Raw genomic sequence first — 12,536 nt, 5'->3', positions numbered from 1 at the left:
GCTCTGCCCACCACACAATGAACCGTTACTGAGAAACGGGTCCTTCGGAGCCAGAGAAACCCGGGACCGAGCTCCACCCCTTGCTTGCACTGTGTGACCTTGGATAAATCACTCCACTTCTCTGAACACCTCTTATCTTGCCTGCTCTCTCTGAGCTGATAGGGAGGAGTTCCAAGAAATATTTTTAAATCAAAAACAGCAAAGCTCATCATTTGTAAAGAAGGATAAGCCAGAAGTGAATGAAACTGGTTACCCCCCAACGAATCACAGGTGGGAATGAGCAGAGAGGATGAAGGAAAGAGAAGGGTAACATTTCTGAATTCAGAGGCTCCTCGACCCACAGTGGGGTTACGCCCCAATAAATCCATTGTAAGTTGAAAATATCATACGTTGAAAATGCATTTGAGGCACACAACATAATGACCCTCGCCGCTGAGCTTGGCCTGCCTTGCACATGCTCAGAACACTAACATCCGCCTCCCGTTGCAGCCTCCCATCAGCAAAGCCACTGAACGCAACGAAGGCACCACAGAGTGTCTGTGGTTCACCCTCGTGGTCGTGCGGCTGCCTGAGAGGAGCCGCGGCCCCTGCACTGCCCGGCGTCACCACAGAGGATCGTGCCGCACCTAGCTGGCCCAGAAGCGACCAGAATTCCGGACGCAGAGCACAGTTGCTACGGACTGCTCATCTATCGCTTCCCCACCACTCTGAAGTCGAAAACCTGCTAAGTCAAATCACTGTACGTCGAGAACCGCCTGGGCACTTTCCTGCAGTGCTCTGGCATTTAAGACTGTGATGATAGCCTTCACAAACCACAGACAAATAAATCATTAAAATCGGCTAAGACGGGGATGAGGGAAATCCAAAACGGGGTACGGACAGAAACTGACTAAACTAGCGGTGACGAACAGGTAACGACACCGAGGGGGGCAGGCAGCCTCGGTAACTTCGGGGGGATTTACTACAGGGACTCAACGAGTAAAGACAGGCAGAGTTGTACACAAACACCATACTGTCCGCTTCGTGGGTCTGTTTTCCACAAAAGCATTGGTCAGCGGTTCTGAAGCTACTTTTCGTGTGCTCTGGGATTAACCCGATACATAAATCTATCGTGAGTACTGGGAGCCGGGCTCTGACTGAGAGAGGAAGGGGGCAGACATGTCCAGGTACCCAGGTGCAACAGGACGTGAGAGCCCAATTGAAAGAGCTCCCGTGGCTAAGCCTGGGACCCTTAGAGCAAGAAAAGAAATAATGCTTTACTGGACTTATCCCACAGAATAAAATAAGAACCCATGAGTCCTAATGGATAGAAATAATTAATTGAGTTAATAAATAACAGAGAAGAAAATCTCTTCCTTTCAGTAGAATTGAAACTAGCACATACAGAGGGATGGTGGAAGTTGAAAATCGCCTTTTGGTAAACACCGCAGTGAGAACGGTTTCAGGCAAGGATCGTCAATGCATGCCAAACTTCGTGGGTGAAAAATGCATTTCCGTAGTTTCGAAGTATCTCTGCACATCATAATTATTAAATGCAAGGAGGGAAAGAATAATGTTTCAGTGAAGACACCAGGTGAATGCCACCCTAACCACGTGAGGATACTGAGCATCCCTAATAATGGGGCAAAATGACATCGTGTGCCTCCTCCTGATACACCAAAAACGACACAGTGTGTCTTCTGGGGTATGCTTGACAACACGTGTAACCTGAATGTAACCTACATTGAGGGACAGTCTACAAAATTACTATCCATAACTCTTCAAAACATCTCGATCATAAAAATCAAAGAAATACTACGGGATTGTCACAGATCTGAGGAGACTACGGAGACACGACAAGTAAATATGACGTGTGAGTCTGGGCTGCATCCTACACCTGAAAAGAAGGACATTGGTTGGACAAGTGGCAAAAACCGAATAAGATAACACTATTTTAGTGATGTTAATTTCCTGATTTTGATCATTATACCGTGATTATATAAGATACTACAGTCTGGGTGGAAGTATGCAGGAATTCCTTATACTATTTTTATGCAACCTTTTTGTAAGTCTGAAATTATTCAAAAGTTATAAAATGTTTTTCAAAAAAAATTGCCAAAATCTACTGTTATCACACCTAAAGCCGTTCGCTCATTTTAGGATAAGAAAGAGTCTGAGAGGCACTGATGGACCGAATTTAAGAAGAGAGCTGCTACTGTGTCGTGAGTCTCCCCTCCCCACATGCCCCATCAGGGGCACATGGGACCCCCAGGCCTACGAGCAGGACTTGCACAAGACCGCTCCCAGTGGCGGTTTGTGTGCCGTGCGGGAATGCAGCCAGTGTCTGACATACACCTGCAGAATCTAAAAGAGAGACGCTATGGCTATTGCGTACCACAGGTGCTCAGGCGGTAAGAGGGAGACTTGCTCCTGTGTGGGGAATGAGGTGCACCCCCTCCAACAGTGGGACGGAGGTGTGCATGAGCCCTGGGGGTAAGATGTAGGACCCGCGAAGAAACAATGGCCTGGCATTGTTCTACATCTGATCCTAAGGGAATTTCTGCTATGGGACAAGGAGGACCGCAAAAGAGAGAGAATCTAGGGCAAGTTTAATGTAAAAAAGTAAAAACAGTAATCAGGAAAAGGCAGCACCCAGCCAGAGCATATAGACTACTTCTTGTGCCCCAACATGGAGTGTCAGAGGAATATGAGGGAGCCTCTCAAGAAATCAAGAGACTAGGCCAGAACCAGCGGCTGCCTAAGCACCTGCCAGGCCAGAGAGTGCCGACCCTTCCCACAGAAGCTCAGGGACCTAAGAGCCTCCTGACCCCGCTGCACCCTCTCCCAACTCCCCTCTCTCGTGCTCCAGGCTGGGAAGTAAGCTGACCTTGCCCCTTTCCCAGAGGCAGGCAGCCCAAGCAGGGATTAGGGAGGTGTTTTAACTTTAATTCAAGGTCAAGGCTTTGATTATTACACAGGAGAGGGCATCTAATTACCAAATTGAGATGAATTTTTATGGTGTAGAGGGGCCATAGAACTCATTATGGATAAGCAGAAGTCACATGAGGTCTGGTAGAGTTCTTATCCAGTCCAGGGAGAAAAGCTATCCTGATAAATAAATTCTGAAGGGAGAGTGAGAACAAAACACAGCTTTTATTGCATCCTACAAGTGTGTTTGTTCAACAGAATAAGTACGATCTATCCACTGCTACATGGGGGTTATCATAAGCAGCCATTCTCCCAACCATGAGATGGAGGGCTACCCACCCCCATGGATGACAGCTCTCCACAGCCTTGTACAAGATGGAGTTGAAGGTGTCCTTCTCCTAAACCAGGCCACTGCGATGATAAACTATTTGCACCCATCCCTGCTACGGCTACAGGTGCAACTGAGGTTTTCTGGGGGCATCCCTCTCCCTGTGGCACTTCCACTGCATAGATTCCTAAAGGTTGCCAACAGCCAAGCTGAGCACTGATCTCAGAAAGTCAGTTCTTCCTTCTGGTTTTGCATAACCTGAGAAGTACCCTCCAAAGACACAAGAAGAAAGCAGGGATTCTTGGGACTGAACACATATGTGTCCAGAGGACACAGGAAGGAGGGGATATGAGTGAAGGTGTCACGGTGCATGTGGCAAGGAGGGAAAGGCTACCTCTGGGCCGGTCAGCTTCTGGTCTACCTCTCTGCACAGCCCAGCTAAAAGCACGGCCCCTTTAACACTGTCTAGGCTGGCGAAGCCAGGGACTCACAGGGGCAGGCCCAGCGGCAGCCGCAGGTCTCCTCCACTCTGACAGGGGCCTGGCTGTTGGGGCAGGAAGGCCTTGGCCCCTGATCACAGTTGACCCGATGACTGTTCAGCAAGGTCTGGCCATCTGGCAGGCAAGTCACCGTGTGGCACCGATCTGGCAAGGTCCAGACGTCCCCAGGCTGCAGAAGGAAGAACCAGACTTAGGCAGGACGTGGGGTGAGGCACTCCAGCTGTAAGCCCATCGACGGGACTTGGACATAGGCCCAAATGACAAGGAGTCGGGATACAGAAGACAAGATTCTCAGGTGGACCTGCCCCCCACTCCCCACCCCCTACCCCCCAAAAACAGGCAGTAATGGTAAAAAGTAGAATTGGACCAAGACCATAAGAAGGAAAGAAAAGTTAATGAGGAGGAACAAGGGCTCAAAATATACACTTCTGATTTTTCTTAAAAAGTCAACAGAAGGGAACTTACCCTCCTCTCATTCCCGTCCTCATCCATGCAAACTCTAACGAACCCTGAAACAGATACAAACGAGATCTGAGTTCCCGCCTATCGCCCAGGAATTCTCAGTCATTCACGATGCATGCTTGGGCCACCGGGCTAGTTCTTGAGGTCGACTTAACACAGAAAAGAATCTGAGTGAGTGTGACACTGAGGGTGTGGGTATACCAGATAAGAGCCAGGATCCCATGGTTCTCCAGGCTGGCTTTGTGGTTATTTATCATTGTATTGCTAGCAGCAGTGATAACAGGGCACTAACTATGGTTCACAAAGCTTTTTCACAGTCAGTATCTCCTTTTCCTCTTGGGTAGTGCAGTGCCTATGGGGGGAGTAGGGAGGAAGTGAGGCCAGATCCTGAAAACTTCAAAGAGATCTGGAAAATTCCTACCAGGAAGGAAAGACAATAACTCTGTGGTAGGTTTTGACTCATTGCTAATTACATTAGGAAAACATATCAAACCAGGTAAAAGAAATTGTATGTGGTTAAAGGAAGGTGTCTATCCTTAAGCCCACTTAAACTATGGTGCTTTGATCTTCTACTCTATGCCATTGCATTTCCAAAGCCCTGTATGTTCTTGCTGAGAGGGAGTACAGGGCGTGGGGTAGAAGACCATCATCTGCAGGATGTTGAGGTTCCCTGTCCTCTCTTCCACTTCTTTATCCAATATCTCGGTGTACAATTAAGCATGGGCCTTTTCTGCTAAAGTGTGGATGGGCACTTAGAATGGGAACAGGGCTATTCACAGAGAGCTTTCTTATAGCAGCTTGGAGTTAGCACCACAAACTTTCCATGCACAGAAATGTAAAGGTCCTGGTCTACATAACAATCTTCATTCAAGGGCAACTCTTGTGCATGGACACCCTCAGGTCTCTGAAATAGGTTTTGTTGTCTTTGTTTCTTGAGGAGGGAAGAAAGTATTACAAGACTCACCAGAGCACAGCTTGTGGAGGAAGGAGTTGCCCAGGGTGACCAAGGTGGGGAGGTCTTCAATTTGCTGGAGCTTCACCACATTGGAGGGGGCGCCTGGGCCGGCTAAGATTCTCAGCTGGGCTGTGTCATACCGATCCCCAATTCCGATGGGGAACACTGCCACTCCTAGAGTGAGCAGAGGAGCAAGAAAGGGTCTCTGTCAACCAGCTTTGGTTGGGTAGGCGCAAAATGGACTAGCCTGCAGCTATACCCTGTATCTGTCTAGAGCCTCATGCTTTCCAAACTGGTCGTGTACACACACCCTGTGAGGAGGATATTCAGTCAGTCCCCAAGTGTTAATAATGAGCTGGTACTCGGTGTCAGGCACTATTCTAAGCAATGGGGATGCAGCGAACCAAGCAGACGAAGTCCCTGTCCTCATGGGGCTTACACTGGAGACAGACAGACCACACACATGCAAAGAAGCAAACACCTCGTACTGACACTTCAGATGTGGATAGTGCTTAGGAAAAAAACAAAATGGGGTATGGGCGCGCTCACGGGCAGAAGCGGGAGTTACTGATTCACACAAGGTGGTTCTCCTCGTGTTCAGTGAAGAGAGGGCCTTTGAGCGAAGACCTGAAGTCAGGATGGAAGGAGCCAAGAGGATAGCCCAAGCAGACAGAACACGGAGTGCAAAGGCCCCAGAGCAGAAGTGTGGCGCACACCCCAGGGTGGTGGGAGCAGAGCAAACGGGAGAGGGAGGCGGGCACAGGTCATGCAAAGCTGCACGGGCCACAGTAAGGATGTGTTCTCTGAGTGAAATGGGGAGCCAGCCAGGACTTTGGAGCAGAGGAGTGACATGAGCTGCAGGGTCACTACAGCTGCTGGGCTGATTATGGACCGCAGGGGACAAGGGTGGAAGCTGGGCTCCAGCTAGACAGACATTAGACTAATCCGGTGAGAGAGGATGGGGACTTAGATCGGGCGGCATGTTGGAGGTGGCATGCTGTGGCGGGGTCCTCAATATATTTTGAAGACGGAGCTGTGGTTTGCCGATGGATCGAATGGAGGCATGAGAGAAAACGAGGAATCATGGACACTGAGGTTTAGGATCTGAGCAACGACAAGAACAGAATTGCCATTTTTTTATAAAAGATGGGAAAGACTGCAGGAGGAGGAGATCTGGGTGACAAGGTCAGGAATTCGATCTATACTGACTTGCCTGCCGGAGCATCGAGGTGGAGTTGACACGAGAGATCCAGGCTAGAGATGGGAATTTCGAAGTCAGTGGTATATAAATGACCCTGAATGAGACCACCCAGGGCATGAGTGTAAGAAGAGAAGGGAAAATGTCACAGGGCTGAGCAATGAGTATGTGCATGCACAGATGACACAGAAACAAGCAAGATTTTGTCATTGCCTTCAAAGGACACCAGTTTGTGCAAGAAGCAGATATGCAACAACAAAAAACACAACGTGGTTTGTGCATTTTGAGCAGTTCAGATGCAGTACAGAAAACAGAGTGGCCAACTCACAGGAAGACATCAGAGAAAAGACAACTCCGGAACAAGGTCTAAAAGATGAACAATTCTCCAGGTGGCCATGAGAGGACTCAACACTCTCCCCTCACCTGGCACCCCCTCAGCACCACACCACCTGTCTGGGCTCACATTCTGTTGACATTCGTACACAGATTCTCACAGGACACCAAGGCTGGGTCGTGCCCACATCATCCCCTTCCTAAAGCAGCAGCCTTTGTCTCTTGTCTATCCTGCACCCCCAAATCCATCGGGCTGGTCCTGGAAAAGGGCCCTGAATGGCTGAAGGTGCATTGGTGGTTCTCAAGGCCCTGTAATGAATCCCCCTGGCCTCAGACATGTGAGAGACCAAGGCACCACTTTAGAAAGGAAAAGTGTGAGGTATGACCCACCCTTGGACACGAAGGAAAAATATGCAGCAATTTATTAAAGGTTAAAATCTAAAGAATGCAGATAAATGACATACAAGAGTATGTTATTTGGTAAACATACAATTATTACTACTTGGTTTCCAAATAACACAGGGATTGGACAATTTCCTGCTCCTTGAAACCAAGCCACATGTGGGCGCTGAGCATTTAAATCAGCCAGGACTCCCGAAAGTAACCCCTTCCCACACTAAGTCCTCTAACTGTTTCGCACAGTCTCAGGACTGTCTGTCTGCTGATACTTACGGTTGGATCTGGCAGCGTCGGCTGCCTCAGCCACCGAATCCGTGGAGACGTCTGTGACCAGGATGACCACCGCCTTAGAGGCCCCAGGCCTGGCACTGTGGACTTCCGAAGTGACGTATTGCACAGCAAAGCTCAAAGCTTGCCCTGAGAGCAGAGAAGAGACCACACCAAGTCAGTCCTGACCGCGGGAAATGGGGCTTCTGAAGCCAGCTGGGCATCCTGTCTCTGGGCAGATCCATGGGCCACCAAAACGGAATGATTCAGAGTCTCGGAAAGTTTCACACACAGGTGAGATCTGGACGAGACCTGAAAGAGCATCTAGGACCTCACTGTGCAGGGAAGAAAACTAAGGCCAAGGTCAGTCATCACTTATGCGGAGAGCGAGGACCAGACGCAGCCCCTGCATCCCAGCCCACAGCCCCGCGTTACCAATTCTGCTGGGTCCTCTCTCCTGCTGTATGTGGTCCACGAGGCCCATCAGGGTGGACTTCTCCTGGGACACCTGCCACGGCACGTCGACGGTGATGATGCTCCCGTACTGCAGCACCGACACCTGCGTGAGCCGAGGCCCTGAGGAGAAAGAGAACACGGCAGAGTGCTTTGGAGTGGGCGGGGCCCCAGAAAGAGCGCCTGTCCAACCTGCTCCTTCGGGCGCACCGCTCACCTATGTTGGCTTTTGAAATGAAAGCTTTGGCGAAACTCTTCATTTCATCAAAGTGGGACGCCGGAGAGCCGGAGGAGCCGTCCAGGAGGAGGATCACATCCAGGGGCTGGTTGCAGTCTGCAACGAGAGCAGGGAGGTGAGCACACAGCACCAGCAGGGCACCAGCCACTGCAGCGGACAGCCGCAGTCAACGGGCAGGCACACAGCATGTCCCCGACCGTGAGGCACCGTCCAGGGCAGGTGTCACCGTTGGGCCTGCAGGGTGGCAAGACGGGCCACAGAGGGGGGAGGGGCCCAGGACTGGAGGCATGGGGAAGACTCCAGTGCCACGCAAAGGCAACCTAAATGCCTCCTGACGAAAGCAAGAGGCATCTGCTCCCTCAGTAAGAGGAGGCGGCAATTCTTCTAGAATTGAGAGAGACACTGCAGCAGCCAGACAGAGAGACGGCAAAGGGAACTGGAGCAGCAGCAAATCCCTGGAAAAATGAGCTGGTGTGTCCTCAGGTCTCATGCGCAGGTAAGTGCTATAAAACATCCTGATACAAATGCCTAGAGCTCAGGTTAACACTGTTTGAACACAGCCGTGATCGTAGTGAGGAGGGAACAACTGTGGCCTAAACGCCATTCTGAGACTGATAGGATGATGTTATTGCTGTTCTCCTCTGCAGAAATGTCACAAGATTTTAAACAAGCCTGTGGCTCTGATTAAAACAAGAACAATGAGGCAAAGGCACTGATACCAAGTGTGAGAATGAGGAGACATTAGAAGGAGGCCAGTCACTCTGGGACGCTCCCAAACACACCAGCTAAGGAGGCTCAACAATGAGGAATTGACTAGACGGCATTATCCATTAAGAAATTAAGAAAGCAATAATCATAGCCGAAGTAGCATTTTTTGAGCACTTGCTATGTGCTGGGAATTATTCCAAACATTTTTCAAATAAGTCTTATTATTATCCCCATTTTACAGATGGACTTACCCAAAATTATTAACAAAAAAAATTGCCCAAAACTACCCAGCAAGGAAGTGGCAGAGGTGAGATTCGAACCGAGGCAGCCTGGGTACAGACTCTAATGACTTAACCTGTTACTTGTCACCTAATTTCCCAGCCTTGGCCCCAGGAATGTCAGCTACTTAGAATAACTGTATCCATCTAGTGTGGTCATACAGCTGATAGTCACCGAATTCAGCAGGTTACCTCCAGGGCAGGGACTGGGATCGGATGGAAGGAGGCTGTGTGATAAACACATATTCTTTTCTCCATGTCTTTGGCATTATGTTAAATTTTAACAGTAGACTTGCACTACCTTTGAGTTTATAAGAAAAGATCCTCCCCAAGGAAGGATCAGAGATGCACCTCCCTGCCTGGGAGGCGGGGACACCAGCACTGTGAGCAGCGTGGGACCGAAGCAGGGTGTGACAGAAGGCATGGAGCGGGGGAGCCAGGGTTACAACCCAGGAGCCACACCTCTGCCAAGGCCACGCCCAGCCCAGCACCTGTGGCACGGGGTGCCTGCATACCTGGGGCAGGGGCGAGGGTGGGGATCTGCAGCCCCTCTCCGGAGCAGCACGTCTGCAGCACCAGGTCGGGAGCCTCCCTGGGGAGCGTCTCGAAGTCCTGGATGAGGATGGGGGCGTTGGGCCAGCCGACCCTCTCCAGCTCCTGCACGCTGGCATGAGGGCCCACTCCGATGGGCACCACCTGGATGTCTCCGGGCATGCGCCTGATCACATCAGAGGCGGGGTTCCCCGTGACCATGTAGACCAGGTTAGGTGCCTGCTCCCGGTCCCCCTGGCCGGCCGAGAAGCTGTGCTCGGACACGTACTGCAGGGCCAGCCCCGTGTTGGTGCTGTTGCCGCCCTGGTAGCGGATCTCGCGCACCCGCCGCAGGACGTCCCCCTTGGACTGGGTCTCACGGAAGGTGGCCTCCACGGTCACCGTGTACGAGTACTGCAGCACCGTGATGTGGATGGCGTCCTGGCCCACGTCCATCCGCTGGATCACCTCCTCCACGAACTCCCTGCTCCGGTTGAAGTTGGCCTCGCCGATTTGGTCCGACCCTTCCAGAACAAACACCACATCCAGGACCATGGAGTTCCTCTTGGGCCCCAGGGTCGAAGCCCCCAGGTGCTCCGGACCCACGGTGACTTGCGCCACAGGCGGGGGCTGCGTGGGTGCCTGCACTTCGGGAGCCAGGTCGCAGAGGTAGCTGATGATCTCGTCCCTCCGCTGCTCCAGCTCGTCCACACTGCTGAGCACAAAGGCCTTGTTCTCGGGGGCCTGCTTCTCGATGAGGCGGATCTGCTTGAGGTTCACGTGCGGCCCAATGCCCACCGGGACCACGATGACCTTCTTCTTCTTCAGGCCCTGGACGTACCGGGCCAAGTTCCGGGCCAACCTCGGGGGCTCCTGGCTGGCCGTCAGGAGCAGGGCAACGCGGGAGGCCTCGGGGCGGTCGATCTTGCTGAAGATTTGGAAGAGCGTGTACTTGAGGACCTCCGTGGCGGAGGCCACCGTGCTGCCCGCGTACTTCACCTGGCTGGCAATGCGCCGCAGCTCGGAGGGCCGCTTCCGGTCCCGGAGCTGGAGGTAGGCATGGGAGCCCTCGTGGTACTCCACCAGGGCCACGCGGATCCGCTTCTGGGAGATGTGCAGGCGCTCCATCATGCCCACCACGAAGACCTTCAGCACCTCGAACTCGGCCTCGGACAGCTTGGAGGAGCCGTCCAGCAGGAAGACCAGGTCCAGCAGCTTGCTGCAGTAGAAGTCGTGCAGTGGCGGCTCCGGGGTGTCCTCCACGTCCTCCGGGGTGGTGGGGCTGACCGGGACCTCGGTGCGGGGCACCTCCAGGCCTCCGGGCTCCCTGCAGGCCTCACAGGTGAGGTTGGTGCCATCACAGTGACTGCGGAGGAACAGAAACAGAGAGGGTTCTGGAAGAAGCGCCAAGCACTCTCAGCCCTGCTCAGAGCCACAGCCCGTATTCCCACACACCTGCGGCCCCGCCCCACCTGAAATGTAGAGCTCCCACGGGTTGCTCTGCACCCCCATGAGACATCATTTCTTAGCATGTGTCCCCAAATGGCGTTCCCCCCACCTACACACACACACACACACACACACACCAAAGCCTTCCCTTCGCTCTACAAGCCAAAGCTTTAACCTGTACTAGACCCTGAAAAAGAATCTTTCCTGCTTCCAGGCCATCCACACAACCACCGAATGTTGACTTTATTTTTCGGCCTACATCTCTAGCAATATAAATATTTAATTACAATCCAAACCCTCTGCCAAGTAATTCCAAAGACAAATCCCGCTCTAACAGGTTGATGCTGACCAGGACTTGTAAATGCTCTACTGAAGATAGATGCTGCCCGGTATTTATTATAACTGAACACAAAATGTATGAACTTTGTACTGTGCTTAATACACTGGGCCTTCAGGAAGAGAGGAAAAACTGGACTAAAAACAATATTTGGAAAGATGAATAAAGATGCAGAACCCCAGCTTTAGCCAGCAGAGCAAAGCACTGGGGAGTGGTATGCGGGGGTCTCCAAGATGTCAGACAGGGCACGCGGGCAGTTCATTCACTCGTTCCTCCAGGGTCCAGGGGACATGTATGCAGGGGCGGGGGCGGGGGCACCGATCGAGTGCCAGGAACCGGCCAGGCCCTGCCCCCAGCACCCACCATGAGTCTTTAGCAGAGCAGCCGCCCCTGACACAAATCCCCACACACCAGCCCTACACACTAGTCCCTTCAGCTCACTCCTCCTTTTCCCAGGGTGCCGGAAAGTGGCAGGCTACGCCAGAGCCCAGGGGAAATCCAGGCCAGGACCTTCTCTTACACGAACTCTTGGCCTTTGAGGCAACTTGCCTTCCGCTCCCCCAGGAAGCCCAAGCGGGCAGCAGTGTCCTGAGCCCTGTTCAGCGATGTTCGAGGCTGCTTTGCAACTCCTGCCCACACCTGTCTGCCTCTGCAATACGTTCCCTAGGTGCCAGCAGGGGGAGGTGGGGAGACGGCTCTACGCTTTCCGATCCCGTGGCTCAGGGCCCCGTGCCCACCTGGGACTCGCTCTTTGCTCTCTACAGTCCCCACCGCAGCATGGGGAGGGTGGACAGGCAGGGTCTTACTGTGAAGCTAATTCCTGCTTCCTCGTGGTCCACACAATTTATTGCTTCAATCTTTGCTAACCGTGCATGAGTGACATACTTTCTCGTTTCCTGTGTTTGCCAGCAAACTCACCCCGCCGGGCAGTGCTCACTCGTGTTTGCACAGATGGCTGCGGCGGGATCTGACTCTGGCAGCTGTGGCCGCAGCCCCTTCCCTGGTGAATTTAAGTTCTCAAGTTTTAAGCTCACATAAGAAGGGGTATTGAATATACCGACATCCAAATACACGTTCCTTGCTTAGGAGCAGGACTCCAGAAAGCTCAGGGCTAACACTGAGGACTCGTCCCCCCTCCCCAAACTGCCTAGTTCCCAGGGGCGATCAGGTGATCAGGTGAGAGAACGCAGGGA

The 12,536-nt window shown here is 52.2% G+C and overlaps 1 protein-coding gene across 2 annotated transcripts in view; it reads right to left on the bottom strand.

Annotated features, from left to right (window-relative positions):
• VWF (von Willebrand factor) overlaps positions 1 to 12,536 on the bottom strand; it is a 122,105-nt gene that overhangs the window by 34,943 nt on the left and 74,626 nt on the right. For both annotated transcript variants that reach the window (XM_036019418.1, XM_028532222.2), the window contains exons 28-34: positions 9,542 to 10,923; positions 8,020 to 8,136; positions 7,785 to 7,925; positions 7,356 to 7,499; positions 5,162 to 5,326; positions 4,201 to 4,244; positions 3,727 to 3,904 (exon numbers count right to left, since the gene is read on the bottom strand). In XM_036019418.1, coding sequence (XP_035875311.1) covers positions 3,727 to 3,904; positions 4,201 to 4,244; positions 5,162 to 5,326; positions 7,356 to 7,499; positions 7,785 to 7,925; positions 8,020 to 8,136; positions 9,542 to 10,923 — 2,171 coding nt within the window. The remainder of the gene's footprint in view (positions 1 to 3,726; positions 3,905 to 4,200; positions 4,245 to 5,161; positions 5,327 to 7,355; positions 7,500 to 7,784; positions 7,926 to 8,019; positions 8,137 to 9,541; positions 10,924 to 12,536) is intronic.

This window comes from Phyllostomus discolor, chromosome 2, assembly GCF_004126475.2.
Source record: "Phyllostomus discolor isolate MPI-MPIP mPhyDis1 chromosome 2, mPhyDis1.pri.v3, whole genome shotgun sequence".
In the NCBI taxonomy this organism is placed as follows: domain Eukaryota; kingdom Metazoa; phylum Chordata; class Mammalia; order Chiroptera; family Phyllostomidae; genus Phyllostomus; species Phyllostomus discolor.
Note: the sequence above shows the minus strand (reverse complement) of the source record. Positions and strands in the feature narration are given on the sequence as shown.